A 17,117-nucleotide genomic window follows, 5' to 3' on the forward strand; every position below is an offset into this window, starting at 1 on the left:
GATCCCAACAGTGCAATCCTAACCACGCAATCTCAATCACGCCATCCCAATCATGCCATCTTAACCACGCAATCCCAACCACGCAATCTCAACCATGCAATCCTAATCACACAATCCCAATCGTGCAATCCCGACCACGCAATCCCAACCTTGCCATCTCAACCACGCAATCCCAACCTTGCAATCCCAACCATGCCATCTCAAGCACACAGACCAACTACACTATCCCAACCGTGCAATCCCAATCACTCAATCACGCACGCAATTGCAGCCACGCAATCTCAACCACGCAGATCCATCACTCCGGTCACAACCGACACGTGCCCCCACAACTTCCTGCCACCACGATCCATGCAAATCCTCCAACACATCCGACGATCCCATCCTACGATCCCCCGACCATCAGGTGTCCCTCTCCTTCTTGACGGTCATCTCGCCGGCCAGGATGGTGGCGATCTCCCCCTGCATGAAGGCCCAGGGCACGTTGGAGCCCACCAGCGGGCACTTCTCCCCGCTGGGGCAGTACACCTCGCCGCTGCTCGTGCCCTGCTTCTTGATGCTGTCGCGCGAGCACGGGAAGCAGAACTTGTGCGCCGCCACCGCCGGGCACTGCACGAAGTGCGTGTCCTCCAGCCGCTGGTGGCAGTTGGTGCAGCACAGGGGGCCCCCCGCGCCACCGGCACCCGCCGACGCAGAGTCCGGGCCCCCCGCCCCGCCGCTCCCGGCAGGCACGCCGTTGTTGTTCACCCCGTTGCTGCCGCCGCTGCCGTTGCTGCCCTGCGCCGATCCGTTGGCGTTGTTGGCGCCGCCGCCGCCGCCGCCACTTTGCTCGCCCGCGCCGGCCAGCCTCTTGCCGCTGCCGCTGCTGCCGGGAGAGCCGGGGCTGCCCGCCCCCCGCATGGCGCCACCCGCCGCCACCGCCGTGGTGGTGGTGGTGGAGTGCACGGCGTTGGAGCCGCCGTCTTTTGCCGGGCGACGGCTCGTCTTGCATCGAGTCGGCCGCCACCGCCGCCACCGCCGCCGCCGCCGCGGACGACGCCGCCGCCGCAGCCGACGACGACGACGACATGAGGGTCGCCAACGCGGAGGCAGCGGCCGTTGATGACGACGACGAGGAGGAAGTGGAGGAAGTGGCGGTGGAGGAAGAGGCGGCGGCGGCGGCGCCGTTGGTCCCGTTGGACGAGGCGACCGAGTCGGGTGGCGTGGTGCGGTTCCCGTCGGACGACGACGCGGTGGCCGCGACGCCGCCGCCGCCGCCGCCGCCGCCGCTGCTGCTCGACGCTTGTTGCTGCTGCAAGGCAGCGGCGGTGGACGATGAGCCGGGGAATGCGTTGGAGCTGAGCGTCAGCTTCAGGGCCTCGCACGCCGGGATCCACGGGACGGGGGGGGGCCGCGAGCCGTGAGCGAGCGGCCCCGGCGGGCCGCCGCCGCCGCCGCCGGGGCCGTCGTCCGACGCGGCCCCCTCCAATTTGGTCGGCCCGCCGACGCCCCCCGCCGACGACGCCACCCCCGCAGCCACCGAAGAGGGGATGCCGGAGGAGATCCCCGAGTGGGGGCCCGCCGGGGTCGCAGTCGGGCTCCGGAGAGGCCTTGCGCTTGCGCACCCCGCGGCCACCTTGGGGCGAGCAGCGAGTGAGAGACACGCAGCGGACGCGCGGGTTACGGGGACGCGAGTGGGAAGGGGGGCGAGCGATGTTTACACGTGGCACGAGATGCTCACTTAAGTTTTAAGTCAGAATAGAATATTGTTTGTGCTGGAGGACTCCGGTGAGCTATGAAGCTCTTATTCACGGATGTCCAGTAGCGGCGGAGTCGGGCAGGGACAGAGGAGCCGGCAATAAAAATAACGAGAGGCATTTTTTCTGTTCGGCACGGAACTCAATATTTCAAGAGCCAGTGTGGCCATGAATATGTACACAACACACATTACATACACACATTACATACACACACATCACACACACATTACATACACACACATCACACACATCACACACACATTACACACACATTACATACACACATTACATTCACACATTACATACACACATTACATACACACATTACATACACACACACACACCACACACACATCACACACACATTACATACACACATTACATTCACACATTACATACACACATTACATACACACACACACATCACACACACATCACACACACATTACATACACACATTACATTCACACATTACATACACACATTACATACACACACACACACCACACACACATCACACACACATTACATACACACATTACATTCACACATTACATACACACATTACATACACACACAACACACACATCACACACACATACATACACACATTACATACACACATTACACACACACATTACACACACACATCACACACACACATCACACACACATTACGTCACGAAGCAGTCGTCAAAGAGCCACGTGCGGCTGCAGAGCTGCAGCTTGCCGACCCCTGAACTAGGGGGATGGCCCCCGGACCAGGGTTCAGAGTTCACAGTTCAGGGTTCAGATATTCGTCGCCGGGCTCACAGTGGGGGGGGGGGGGGGGGGTTCTCAGCGCGCTAACCGCTGCGCCACCGCTCCCCACACTCACACAATGATTCCCCGTATAGCCTGCGCAGACTGTTGGGGCAAGTGCTGTTTGGCGAGCACCTATGAAGGCCGGCACGGCACGGGCCAGCAACCACGCTCAGACGTCTTTGTCTCCCCAGTGGCGATGTTTTACTACACACCGCACCAGGTACTAATTTGATGCTGAGTCGACCTAGGGGAGGGCCCAAATCGGTTCAGAAAACAGTCACTGGTGCTGTTGGCCATGAGCGGGAATCGATCCCGGATCACCAGGTTCGCAGCGCAGGGCGCTCCCCATACACACGCCACAGAGATACACAAACATAACCATTATCCGTGCAGCCTCATAGACTGCTGGGGCTAAGCGCTGTTAGAGAGCACCTAATGATGGCACCTATGAATGCCGGCACGGCGCGCGTGTGGGGTGGGGGGGTGGTGCTTGAAGAGCCACGCCCGGCCACCTTTGTCTCTCCGGACGTTTATCGAATTTACGTGTATGGAGGTAACTGCTGAACGTGGATATATTCATTGTGATATTTTTTTTTCACTTTATCTGTATTATTTTTTCTATCTACGTGACTTTACCGAAAGAACCAAAGAATATTATACGAACGTGTTTACGGGCCCGGTTCCATAACACGCCGCCCTGTTTGTGGAATTGGATGTTGGTGGGGCGGTGAGTTTGGGGGGGGTGAGGTGGGGTGAGTGGTGAGTCATGGGCGGTAGGCACTGTGCCGAGTCAGCATCAGCTGCATCAGCAGCAACAGCGTCATCAACACTCAGCCCGCCCGCTCTCTCTCCCTCTGCTCCACCTCTCATCTCCCTTCCTCTCCCATCTCCCCCCCATCTCTCTCGCTCTCTCCCCATCCCTCTTTCGCTCATCTCTCCCTCCCCACTCTCCCTCCCCTCCCTCCCCTCTCTCCCTCCCCAACTCTCCCCTCTCTCCCTCCCCACTCTCCCTCTATCCCTCCCCATCTCGTAACTCTCCCCGCCAATGACGTCACCCGCGTGTCGAACAATGGCTCGGGTGACGTCACCGCCCCGTCACCATCGACAGTGAATTCCACGTGTTGCTAGGACGCGGGGCGGAGGCGGTAACGATTCTAATCGACGTTCAACGGCGTTGCACCTACTTAGCACGTGTCCAGTACGCTTTCGCGATCAATGTTGTGATTAATAATTTATATTTGGGTCAGGGCAGCGTGGGTCAACACCAAAATGGAAATTGTGTGTCGTACAACCCTCCTTCACCTCAACCTGCTTACAAGCAAATGGGAATTTTACTCATGCGGTCTGGCATCAAAGATATCGGCCGTCGATCGATTTATTTAAAGATCGATAAATCATCGCCATGTGCACGAACTGATTCTTTATTTAGATTGGGACGCGTTTCGTGACGTCTGGGAAAAATACACCCCGCCCCTGTCCTCCCTCTACAAACCTCCCCCTACAGCCCCCCCCCTCCCCCTACAGCCCCCCCCCCCTGTACTACAGCACCCCTCCCCCCACCTCTGCAGCTCCCTCCTGCTGGGGCTGCCCCTCCGCCAGCGGTGAGAGGTTCACGCGTGGATGCGTTAACGCGTATGCCGCGACAGGGGACGGTGAACGCGCGGACGAGAGAACACGCACTCCGTCCGAAGAGTGACATTCAACCCGTGCCAGGGTAGGCGCCGTGCGGCCTTGGTTGGGCCCTCCTCGTCGTCGTCGCGACGAGGAGGGGGCGACGGGCGGCGGGTCAAGACCCAGGGGTCGGCGACCTTTCGACGAAGAGGTGGCAGACGCATCGGTTTTGACTTCGTGACCAAAAGAGTTCGCGAGTCGGCGTCCGAACGCAGAGCCACTTGGACACTGATACGGCTGCAGCAGTAGGTATACAGCAGACGACAAACACATACTGGCTTGATTAAAGAAGATTGGTGATGGAATAAACTGCGTCTATTTCGTTTTTACATCAACCCCCCCCCCCTCCTCCCCCCCCTTAGTTATTCTTCACGAATACAATTTGACTGTTGTACATGTTGTTGTCACCAAGATATTCCATAGTGGCCCCCTATTCCCAGCCATATTGAAACAATTATCTTTACGTTAAATTGTGGGTGAAGATTTAAGTAAAAAAAACGGCTGCCCGCAAGGTTTGCCGGCCTCTGGTCAGGACTAACAACGGAATAGCAGCCAAAGGAGAGAGAGAAAACACGCCCGGGATAGAGGGAGAAGAGAGAGAGAGTGACGGGACAGAAACAGGAAGCCTTCTTGGCAATTCTGTTAAAATCGCCTGATGATGCTGGTTGTTAATCACTTTTGCGATAATGTTGTACTACAATAATTATTGTAAGATGTCATTATCGGTTTACTTTCCAACACGCCGGTGCGCTGAAGTAGCAACCAATTGGCACTTAGTTTCTACGTGACAAACATTACCAGCTGGCGGCTGTGTCGCCGGGTGGTGGCGGGTTTAACGACACGTCGATATTTACGCGATCTAACCCAAAAACAATCCTTTGTTACGTATAATATTGGTCGAGAGAGCCCTACCACTACGACCACCACTACTACTACTACCACCACGTGTTAAACAGAGAGGACGTCAACCGCAGGGCGATGGAGCGGGGCGTCTCGCTTGATGGATTTTGAGAGCCGTGGCAGCGACCACAGCAAGTGGATTGATCGATAGATTGGTGGCAAATTATGATGATGATGATGGTGGTGGTGGTCTGTGTTATTACTTCAACGCCGTACGTCCTGGGAGCGGTGACGTAGCGGTTCGCGCAGTGCGCTACGAGCCCAGTGACCCGGGGTCGATTCCAACACCGGTAGCGACGATTCTCTGAACAGGTCCTGGGCCTCTCCTAGGTAGACTGAGCCTCAAATGAGTACCTGGTGCGGTGTGTAAACATCGCCACTCAGGCGTGGTGCTGACCACCCACCCCCTCGTGTGCCACCGTGCCGGCCTTCATAGGTGCTGCTACCCGCTAACGGCACTTGCCCCAAGAGTCTGCTACAGGCTACACGGGTGAACTCTGCCTCTGTGTCATTTATTCGAACGCCGTACGTGCGCACCGCGCTGCGACACAGTGTTCGTTGCTGTATCGCGAAGGTGACAACGTCAGAGGTTGTTGTAACCGAGCAGGTCAACTGTTTTAATGTATGAGCAGTGGGGGGCGCAGGGTGGGGGGGGGGCATCGATCTTTGCTCCCGTGTTATGATTCGCGATAAACTGAGAGAGAGACGTGTGTGGACTTTCTCCGGGAAACTCTTTCACGCCTTCTTACCGCACGCCAAAGCAAGACTCTACGACAAGGCCAAAGATCTAACCCCACCGCCGCCCCACTGCCACCAACATTCACTACTATAATGAGCCAAGAATGTCTGTGTGCAACGCGCGTGACTTCACTCCAGGTCGGCAAGCCCCCCTCATTAATAATCATGAACAGGTGACGTCCTCCGCATGGACCCCCCCCCTCATTAATATTAATTAGCGGCTGACGTCACTCCACATGGGGGGCCGAGGCGCCTCCTCCCCCCTCCTCGGCGTCAGCTCACAACCCTCACTACAAAGGCAGAAGCCTCACGTCACGTGATCTCCGTCACGCTGTTGAGACATAGAAGTAAAAATGACGTCATAATGATCAAGGGATTATAACCTTTAAATGAAATAAATCTGTGCCACCGCGGCCTTACAAATTGCACGCCAATTGATGCAATGAATATCACCTCGCGGTCTGCTTTTCGCTTGCAAGTTTCAGATTCACTGCAAAACACCCGTCCTTGCACGGGCAAAAGGCGAGTTAGTAGCCTTTAACAGGCTCTAGGGGCAAGTGTTGTTAGCGAGTAGCACCTATGAAGGCCGGCACGGCACACGCAGGGGTGGGTGAACAGCACCACGCCCGGCCGCCTTTGTCTCCCTAGCGCTGATGTTATATACTGCACCAGATACACACTTTAGGCTGGAACAAGGACAGAGATCTCGCGTATAGCCTTGACATACTGTTAATACTTCTCATTCACTAGTTTGTAAATGCAATAATAAAAAGAGGCACTAAATAGTGCAATGCATTAACAAGGCTCCTCTTGCTCTCAGCTGTTCTCTGGTGAGCTCACTGGACTCACTGGCAATCCAGAGGGCGCCTGTTCGATTATATCTCCCGGCGTGGCAGATGGAATAATGGAAGGGAGGGGGGGATCTCCTAAATCCCCCCCCGCCACTTCCTCCCCCCATCACCCCCACCCCTTCCCCCCCACCCCCGCTCTCTCTACAGCCAGAAAAAGTGACGAATGGACTCACCACAAGTTAGTCGATCACATATTGGTCAATTGGTAGGTGGCGTGTGGGGGGGGGGGGTAATGCGTGGGTACTCCCACCTCTTGCTTCGGATACAGCCCCAGCAGCAGCAGCGCGTTCACCGCTTGTTGCAGAGTTTCGTGGTTCAAATTCCAGCGGCCGACCTTGTTAATACTACGATGTGTACTGATTAACCTTAAAAATACTGGGCTCCGCTGTGTCGAGATGTTAACCCCTCGCCTGGTAGACAGAAGGTCGTGGGTTCGATCCCGACCCTGACGCCTGCTGTATATCTGGAGTTTGCGTGTCTCTCTCTCATCATCATCGTAGCTAGATGTTACCTACCTCGCCTGGTATGCAGGAGGTCGTGGGTTCGATCCCGACCCTGACGCCTGCTGTATATCTGGAGTTTGCGTGTCTCTCTCTCATCATCATCATCATCGTAGCTAGATGTTACCTACCTCGCCTGGTATGCAGGAGGTCGTGGGTTCGATCCCGACCCTGACGCCTGTTGTATATCTGGAGTTTGCGTGTCTCTCTCTCTCATCATCATCGTAGCTAGGAGATGTTAACTACCTCGCCTGGTATGCAGGAGGTCGTGGGTTCGATCCCGACCCTGACGCCTGCTGTATATCTGGAGTTTGCGTGTCTCTCTCTCTCATCATCATCATTGTTGTTGGTTGCGCTTGTGCACAACAACCGCCAACGCAGCAGCATCATTACCAAATGTAATTAAATAACCGTTACGAATTCGACCAACAACAAACTCTGTAAACCATGAGCAGAATTCGTACGACCACGCCACTCACCCCGTGCCTCCCCCTCGTCACCCCACGGTCCCCCCCCCCCATCTCTCTCAGGAGCCATCGTCCCAATCCCCCCCCCCCCACAGGCGCGCCAGGTATTTTGTTTTGCAAGTCGTAACACGAGCAACCGCCCCCAAGAAATTTAGTCCAAAACACAAAAAAAACAACAACCTGAGCAATGGAATGATTCTGAAGGCCGCCCCAAACACACAAAACACACACACACAAAACACACACACAAAACACACACTCGCAAAGCACACAAAACACACACTCGCAAAGCACACAAAACACACACGCACACACAAAACACGCGCACACGCGAGCCATTCACGATCCTTGTCACCACGGTGCCGCGATGACAATGCAACGATCCACCGAGGCCTAACGCTTGCTTGCTTGCAACCACGAGCTGCTTCCAACGTTCCATCTCCGCAAGGGCGCGTACCAGCCTCTCCATCTCTCTGTCTCTCTCTCTCTCTCGCTACGTCTTGCGGTCACGTTCCCCATTCCACACCGCTTGTCTGCCGATCCGTGGTTAGTCTCGACTGCCACTCGCAATTCATCATCACCACCACCACCATCGTTCCCTCTGTGCATCAGGCCGCGTATCTTAGGGGTTTAAAATTGATCAACCTCGCACCTGCGTCACGTGTTGTCCTTAGCCCCCCCCCCGCAACCTCCCATTAGCACGGTTGGCACGATTGGCTACGTACGGTGCTAAAGAAGTTCAACATGGTACGCACATACGTGAGCGGTGTTTGCTTCACACAGGAATTAACCACACGCAAAAAAATCCTCACCGAGTCTCAAGGCTCATGTGTCTGGAGCCTGGAGGGTCCTGCTACGCTGTTATGTTTGGCCCGTTCCATTGATGAGCGGTGGAGATTCGTGCGTTCGAGTGTGGCAGGAAAACCCAAGAACCCCCCCCCCCCTCGCCCACCTCCTCCGTGCCTCCCTCGTTGCACTGTACTCTTACGTGGACGCGTAGAAGTACGGTACAACAATTGGTCTCGCTGCACTGCGCCTCTGCTGCTGCTGCTGCTCAGCCACGCGAAGTGTAACGCTGCATTCGGAAGTGTTAACGTTGTGCGGTTTGCTCTCCCGACAAAGCGGTGTGCTGAACTAGTCACGCAATTGCCATGTGTTGCTGACGTGCCGAACCTCACCGATTGGCTGCGGCGTGTGCTTGGCGTGTTCAACGACACATTTATATATTTATTACGCGATCCGAGCCTCCCCCCCTCTCCTCCAAAAAAAAGCCCCCTCCGTGGCATAACACAGCGCTCTAATGCAGTGTTCAGGGTCAACTCTCGGGGCGCTTGGCACGTCGCGATGACACCAGAAAGGCCCTCCTTGTTTTTCGGGGCGCACGCCGCTTTTGCCGTTTTCGAAAGCGGCCGAGATGGCAGGGCGCGTGCGAGAAGCGCGCACAGAAGGCGGCGTCGTCGTCGTCACTGGCGCTCGTCGGGAGCGTGCGTGGGACGGGGACGTCGAAGGAGAGAGAGAGCGAGCGAGCGAGCGAGGGCCACAGGGGTCCGGTCCGTCAGCGGTGCATCGCGGCGCGAGACACTTCCGAAGGGTGGTTTCGCTGCCGAACGTTCCATCGCATCGGAATCGCGGTTGTAGAAATGTGTGCACCGCATCCGAGACTGATCGCGCACCCGTTAATGGCATCGACGATCGTGTTACAATGTGTAGCATTGACAGCCGCGAACGACACAGCGGCATCTGTTTGGCGGGCTCGGCACTGCTGATGAGGCCCGGAAGGTGGAAACCAACCCGGGGTTTGTTCCATGAAACAAACGCCGATTGATAATGTTCGTCTGGACAGCCAATAGGATGATGATGTCGATGATGGCGATGATGGAGTAAACAAACATCGTTTCATTCTTAGACGTTTGTGTTTATTTTGTTCAACCAGTTGTGATGAGTCTCAGGATGAGTCTCATTTGCAAGAGTTCCCTGGAGACGAAGTGGCCACTAGGGGGCGATGATAGCTGCTACTGCGGTGTGTGTACGTTCAACTGCGGTGTGTGTACGTTCAACTGCGGTGTGTGTACGTTCAACTGCGGTGTGTGTACGTTCAACTGCGGTGTGTGTACGTTCAACTGCGGTGTGTGTACGTTCAACTGCGGTGTGTGTACGTTCAACTGTGGTGTGTGTACGTTCAACTGCGGTGTGTGCATGTGTACGTTCAACTGCGGTGTGTGTACGTTCAACTGTGGTGTGTGTACGTTCAACTGTGGTGTGTGTACGTTCAACTGTGGTGTGTGTACGTTCAACTGTGGTGTGTGTACGTTCAACTGTGGTGTGTGTACGTTCAACTGTGGTGTGTGTACGTTCAACTGTGGTGTGTGTACGTTCAACTGTGGTGTGTGTACGTTCAACTGTGGTGTGTGTACGTTCAACTGTGGTGTGTGTACGTTCAACTGTGGTGTGTGTACGTTCAACTGCGGTGTGTGTACGTTCAACTGCGGAGTGTGTATGTGTACGTTCAACTGTGGTGTGTGTACGTTCAACTGTGGTGTGTGTTTCCAATGTTAGCTAAATGTGGCACACAATGGCCTGCCCTTAGCGAATTAAATCGCGGGATCTTTTTTAACCTCCAGCGTGAAACAGAGGGCGCTCAATACTGTCGTATATATTTATATGTTTTTAACGATTAACAGAGTACACCGGCAGGTATAAGCAGGGCGGTTCGCTGTGAATGGAAACGTGGAACCGCGACTTTTCTCCGGGCACTTCGGCTTTTTGCCCTCCCCTTCACGTGCAGTCAGCGTTAAGACGTCAGGATTCCCCCCGAGTCACACCACCAACAACAACAACCGCCATTCGCCACGAGGTTGCGGTGACGTCGCCCCAGCGCTTGTGCCAGGCTAGGTGCACTTTAAGTGCCACGTGAAGTGTCGAACGCTCGCTGGCAGGAGGTCACGGGACAGTCCCAGGTGCCATGGGTTGACCGACTGAGATGATTATGCAGAATGAGAATATGTATTCATACAGGAGGAATCCGATGAGCTATAAAGCTCTTTGCCGCAGATGCCCCCGACTGTGCCAACTTTCTGCGTTTGAGCCGCCCGGCGCTCCGCTCGTTGTTGTCACACCGCAAGCCGCAGTAACACGGTAAGTTTATTACATTCCCCCAGCCTGCACGGCTCGGATGTTTGAAGGGAATCAACTTCAAAAGCGGCGAGTGACGGGAATTCCACGTTCTTATGGCGGGGACGGCAGACGGCTGTTTGGTGAATTTTCCGACGTGTGTGTGTGTGCGTATGCGATTCGGGCCGTGCAACGCGTGTTGTTCGGCACGATGGGAGTTGCTGCAGAATTGAAGCCTACCGGGTCCTGAACAAGCTCTCAAGCACGCGTTACGAAACGTCGGACAACGTACCAAAATAAACCAATGACACTCCGACAGGCAAGCAGGACGAAAGCGAAGAGAGCCGTGGTGCTCGCTCGCCGCAACAATCGACGAAACTCAAAGCAACAAAAAATATATATAGTCGACGTTTCGGGCAACGTCCCTTCTTTCACGGCACGCAGAAGAGCCAGCGGTCCGGCGTGTTGCTCGCACTGAACCCGTGCGATCCCAGAAGGCCGTGGCACCCACGCGTTGCCTCGACAATACTTTGTTTTGTGTGCGCGTGTCAACGTGGATAGACAAATGTGTGGAGATTATAATAATAATAGGAGGAAAATGAAACCCCGATTGCTCATCTGTTGTTGTTCAAGCGATGTTCAGTCTCCACGAGCAGCAGGACCATTCAGGCCACGGAGGCGAAACGACGCCAGGTGGAGGTCCCCCCCCCTATCCCTGCACTGTACTGGAAATTCTACATTCCTCTGACGGTGGTGATTCTAGCCCCGGGGGAATCGTCAGCGGTGAACGGTAGAATGTCAAATAGTTGTATCCGTCCATCTCGCACGGAACAAAAGACAAAGATCGCCCTCCCAACCGTGTAGGCTCCACGTACTGTTGGGGCAAGTGCTGTTAGCGGGAACAGCACCTATGAAGGCCCGCACGGCACACGAGGGGTGGTGTGGTGGCCAGCACCACGCCCGGCCGCCTTTGTCTCCCCAGTGGCGATGTTTACACACCGCAGCAGGTACTCATTTGAGGCTGAGTCGACCCACGGGATGCCCAAGACCGATATCGGATAACCGTCACCGGTTTTGGCCGTGAGCGAGAATCGAACCCGGGTCGCCTGGTTCGGAGCGCAGCGCGCTAAGCGCTACACCACCGCCGCCACTACCGCACACAAAGCTCAGACAAAGATCCCCGACCCCCCCACCGTGTAGCCTGAACAGGCTGTTTGGGGCAAGTGCTGTTAGCGAGCAGCAGCAGCACCTATGAAGGCCCACAGACACCGTCACACCGAGACACGTCCCCGCTCTCACAGGATCAACACCGCTCTCCCTCCAACACTGCAAGGTCACTTACGACTCCCGCACCCACAATTCCATTCTCGCGCACGGATGGACGCAGTAATGCGGTTCGGTGGGATACATTCTAACGTCGATGGCTGATTCTGACGCTGGCCACGATGAGAGAGCTTCAGCAGAGCATATTTACCCGTCAACCCCTTATCAGTGCCCTACCTTGTTACAGACCAATTCAGACCCTATTGGGCACCCGCGTGCCCCCTATACATCTCATCGTTCGTCCGACAAGGGAGAAACACAAATAGATTGTTGTTGTTGTTGCCCCGTATTTAAACGGCTGTACGTCGTGTGAGCCTCAACACTCGATTTCCCCGGACGAGAATACGGAGTAAAACCCGTGCGGGCGAGACATCTGCAGTGGCAGAGAGAGAGTTCGTGTTGATTGAATGAGGCCCATCCCAACCACTGACGCCTGCCGCTGTATATTTGGAGTCTGTGGGTGTCTCTATCGCCGTGGTCGCGTGGATTTTTCTCCACGCCCCTCCACATTAAAAATAAAAAAAAACACTCGTTTAGAGTATTTGGCCGCTCTAAATGTCCACGTGATAAGCCAACTTCGTTGAGCTATCATTTGTGGCCAGCTCGCTTCAGAAAAAAAGAGAGCTACATAGCTCAGTGGGCCTTACCTGGTAAAATAAAAAAAAATAGTTTACATAGCACAGACTGCTGTTGTTTACTGTACGGTCCATCGTTTGTGGGAGGCACGGTAGCCATAACCGCACTGCGGGCTTGTCTTTAATGTCGATTTATTTAAGTGTATCTGTATCTCAATGTCTTCCTCACAGGTGTCTGCGCATATCTATGCATCTCTCTGTAGATGTTTATCTTCTTGTGTATGGCAATATGTGCATGAGCTAGATGCAAATGTCGAGATCTGCGAGCCACGGAGAATTAGTGATAGTTTTTCAGCTTAATCTCCTTCGCTCAAGAAGCGCAAACGACATTGGGTTTACTGTGCGGTCCCAGAGTTTGGGTTGAATGGCCACAGTCGAACCACTGTGGCTCGTGTCTTGAGTAACTCCATTTATCAAGGTGACGTGGTGCAGTTCCGTCCTGTTGACAGATGCTCTGATGAGGCTACTCTATGACACACACACAAGGAGACACGTGCTCGCTTTCACAATCTCACTCTCACCTTGCAAGGCTTTTACTAAACGACACACACACACGTGCACTCTCTTCTCTCACAAAGGCAAAGATCCCCCGTATAGCCTTTAGATGCTGTTGGAGCAAGTGCTGTTAGCGAGCACCTGTGAAGACGGAACGGTACACGAGGAGGTGGGTGGCCAGCACCACGCCCGATCGCTTTTGTCTCCCCAGTGGCGTTGTTTACACACCGCACCAGGTACTCATTTGAGGCTGAGTCGACCTAGGGGAGGCCCAGAGTCGGTTCCGATCATCGTCACTGGTGTTGGCCGTGAGCGGGAATCGAACTCGGCCCGCCGGGTCCGCAGCGTAGCGTAGCGCTAACCGCTACACCACCGCTCCCCCCCCCACACACGTGTACACACACACACACGTGTACACACACACACACGTGTACACACACACACGTGTACACACACACACGTGTACACACACACACGTGTACACACACACACACACGTGTACACACACACACGTGTACACACATACACACGTGTACACACATACACACGTGTACACACATACACACGTGTACACACATACACACGTGTACACACATACACACGTGTACACACATACACACGTGTACACAGGCGCTCGCACCCCCCCCCCCCAACTCACCTTGCTTGGCACCTCCGTCGAAGGGAAAGACTCTGCCGAGGAGCGAGTGCTCCTTCCGTAACCTGCTCTCGAACCCCCCGTTGAGCGAGATGAGCGTCTCGCGCACCGTCTTGGGCTTCCCGACCCCGCTCGCCATGACCCAGGGGTCCTCCACGCGGTGGCCACCGCGCGCGTGCAGCCCGTCTCCTGCACCCATCTCGGGGGGCAGACCCTTGTGCTCGTGCTCCACCGACACGCGCTTGTTGACGGGCACCACCCCGCCGCCGCCGCCGGCCAGCAACGGGTGCACGGCAAGCTGCGTGCCCCCGGGGCCGTTCATGAGCCCGTGGGGCAACAGGTTCGGTGGCTGCCCGGCTGCGGCAGCGGCCGCCGCGGCGGCGGCTACGGCGGCGATGGACACCGCCCTGCGGGGCGGAGTGGGACTTTGTCGGTTCAGCTCGGGTGGATCTTCGTTGTTGGACCCCTTACCGCCGCCGCCGTTGTTGTTGTTGCTGCTGCTGCTGCTGCCGTGTGAAGAGCCGTGCGAACCGTGGCCCAGTCCGTTGACTCCCACGACAGCCGCGGCCAAACCGTTCGCCTGCATGCGGCTCAGCGACACGGGCTGGTACTCGAGCATGCGCGCGTACCTCTCGTGTTGCTGCTGCTGCTGATGCTGCTGGTGCTGCTGGTGCTGATGCTGCTGCTGGTGTTGTTGGTGTTGCTGGTGCTGCTGATGCTGCTGCTGCTGCTGCAAGCTGCCTCCCCTACAATCCACGTGGCTGGACGCAAGTCCCGCGGAAGACGCCGACAGCTCTTTGACGATTTTGGGGCCCGAATGCTGAGCCATGGGTCCAGGCGACCGCCGGTGATCCTGGAAGCCGTGGGTTCGCTTCATGGCCCTCGTGGCCTCGATGACCAACTCGATGCGGTCCCCGCCCTCGTAGTTCACGCAGCCACGACACACGGGCTCCGAGAAGTCCCAGATGATGGCCCACGGCATGCGCGGAAGGTCGCACAGATAGCAAGACTGTCGACGCGACGTGGCCGCCGAAGCCATGGTCGCTGCGTTAGTCGCCGTTTATTTTCGGCTGGAGCTGTTGTTGTTGCGGTGATGGTGGTGGTGATGTTGTCGTAACCACTACGACGCACTTCCAAGTCTCGCTGCAGCAGCAACAACAACAACGCCCCCCCCCTTCCTCTACTCTGTCGCCTTCACAACTCCCGAGTCAAGTCGGTTCAACTCTCGCCTTGAGCACAGCGAACGCGCGGAGAATCGGGGGAGGGAGCAAGGGTGGGAGGAGGCGTAAGACGGAGTGTGGTGGTGGTGGTGGTGGCACACGGTGGTGGGGGGGGGGATTGGTGGGGGGAAGGAGGAGGGAGGGAGGAGGAGGGGTTCACGGGGAGGAGGGAGCTAAGGGAGTCGAGGTCTGGGTGGGTGAGAGGCAGGAAGGGAGGGGCTGGTGTGGTGGGGAGGGGGGTAAAGGAATCTGTTCTGTGCCGGGGGTTTAAGGAGGGGTGGGGGTGGGTGGGGGGATGAGAGGGGAGGGGTCGACCAGCCCGGGAAGAGGAATCCTTGCGCTGCTGCAGAGACGGCTTGGGGCTTGTTTACAATCTTGAACCCCCCCCCCCACTAAACCAAAATAACAAACTTACAGAAACGGCGAGAACAAAGCGTAAGACGCAAGTTTAATAAGAGTAAAGGTAACATACAGATAAATATAAATATAAACTACTACCCATACGACGTTGAGATCGACAATAGCAAGACACGTGACGGCGGGCAGTGGCGTCTGAGTGCGCGCTGTGACGACGGCCCTCGATGTGTGGAGCCGCGCAACCTCCTCCCCCTCCTCCTCCTCCCCGCCCTCATTCCTCTCCCTCTCTCCCTCCCTACCCATCACCACCACCACCATCATCATCAGCGCCACCTCCAGTAGTAGTAGCAGCAGCAGCCCTCCCTTTCTCTCGCTCTCCCTCGTAAGCGTCATCATTCTTTCCTCTCTCTCTCTCGCCACACCACCACCACCGCAAGCCCCGGCCCTGCCCTCTCTCGCCATCTCTCTCCCTCGCTCGCGTCATCTCCGTAACCCTCCCCAACACTCACCCACCCACCCATCTTCCTCCTGCTCCTCATCCGTAGTCACCGTCACACGGCTCTACTCCTACCCTTCTCCACCGCCTCTCTAACCCCCCACTCCACCCACATCTCAACCCCTCCCTCTGTCGCTGTCGGGAAAGCTGCCAAGTCCATCCCCGTGCCCAGACACTCAGCACCCCCCTCGTCGTTAAAACCAAACCCACCCAGCCAGCCGCCAACTCCCCGACGCGTCACGCACAGACGGGCACAGACGCGCATGCATATGCACAACGCGCAGAAGAGAGAGTCGCATGCTTATGCATGTCCACCTCCCCCCCCCTACCCCCACGGGGCGAGGAAGAAGGAGAGACGCCGTCACGCGTACGAGGTATAAATAAATATGCACACGCCGGGAGAGAGAGAGAGAGATTGGTGGCGATGGGGGGGGGGGACTCGTCGGGTACGTTCCGATAGCGTCACCGAGCACACGGCCACGCATCGCACACGGCGGCACGCGAAGAAGACGATGAATGGCCACGCACTCGAGACAAAGGGATCCCGGCCAGAGCCTTGACAAAGACTGTCGGGGCGAGTTTGCTGCGAGCAGACGCGGCCGCGCAGGAGTTGCGCGCGTGTGTGGCTATACCGCACCACGCCCGGTCGCCTTTGTCTCCCCAGTGCTGACGTTGACGCAACGACGCACCGGCCACTCCGCTACTCATTTCGGGCTGAGTCGACCTAGGGGGGGTGGGGTCCGTGTCCAGTTTTCAAATAACCGCTTCCGCTGCTATCGGTCGTGGTCGGGAATCGCCGCGTTCATGGCGCAGTGCGCCCACCACCAACTCCACTCCCCTCTTGCACACACGTTCACTACAAAGACAAAGATCCCCCGTGTAGCCTTAACAGACTGTTGGGGGCAAGTGCTGTTCGCGAGGATCAATGATTGCGGGCACTGCGCACGAGGGGGGGGGGGCACGCACGATCAGACGCACGACGAATCGCCAGCCCCCCCCTCTCCCCTTCTGCTTGACTCTCCCCTCCCTCTCCATCACCCTCCCACCTCCCATCTCTCTGGAAGACCCCCGTCACGTCACGCGGTGCCAGGCTGAGTGAGGATGCAGAGTCAGCGCCATGGCCACTGTATTTAGCACGGGTTGACTGGAGAGCAG

The 17,117-nt window shown here is 56.4% G+C and overlaps 1 protein-coding gene and 1 long non-coding RNA gene across 2 annotated transcripts in view; one reads left to right on the forward strand and one right to left on the reverse strand.

Annotated features, from left to right (window-relative positions):
- Positions 1-17,117, forward strand: part of LOC142929339 (uncharacterized) — a 335,621-nt gene that overhangs the window by 25,358 nt on the left and 293,146 nt on the right. The gene's annotated exons all lie outside the window — the stretch shown is intronic.
- LOC116947063 (uncharacterized) lies at positions 612-15,735 on the reverse strand. The gene is made up of 2 exons (XM_032962457.2): positions 13,893-15,735; positions 612-1,615 (listed from the first exon to the last, which is right to left on the reverse strand). Exons 1-2 carry the CDS (start codon positions 14,926-14,928, stop codon positions 744-746), a joined length of 1,908 nt encoding a protein of 635 aa, XP_032818348.2. The 5' UTR covers positions 14,929-15,735; the 3' UTR covers positions 612-743.

The sequence above is a fragment of the Petromyzon marinus genome, chromosome 29, assembly GCF_048934315.1.
Source record: "Petromyzon marinus isolate PM22_M1 ecotype Great Lakes invasive population chromosome 29, UKy_Petmar_22M1.pri1.0, whole genome shotgun sequence".
Lineage (NCBI taxonomy): Eukaryota > Metazoa > Chordata > Hyperoartia > Petromyzontiformes > Petromyzontidae > Petromyzon > Petromyzon marinus.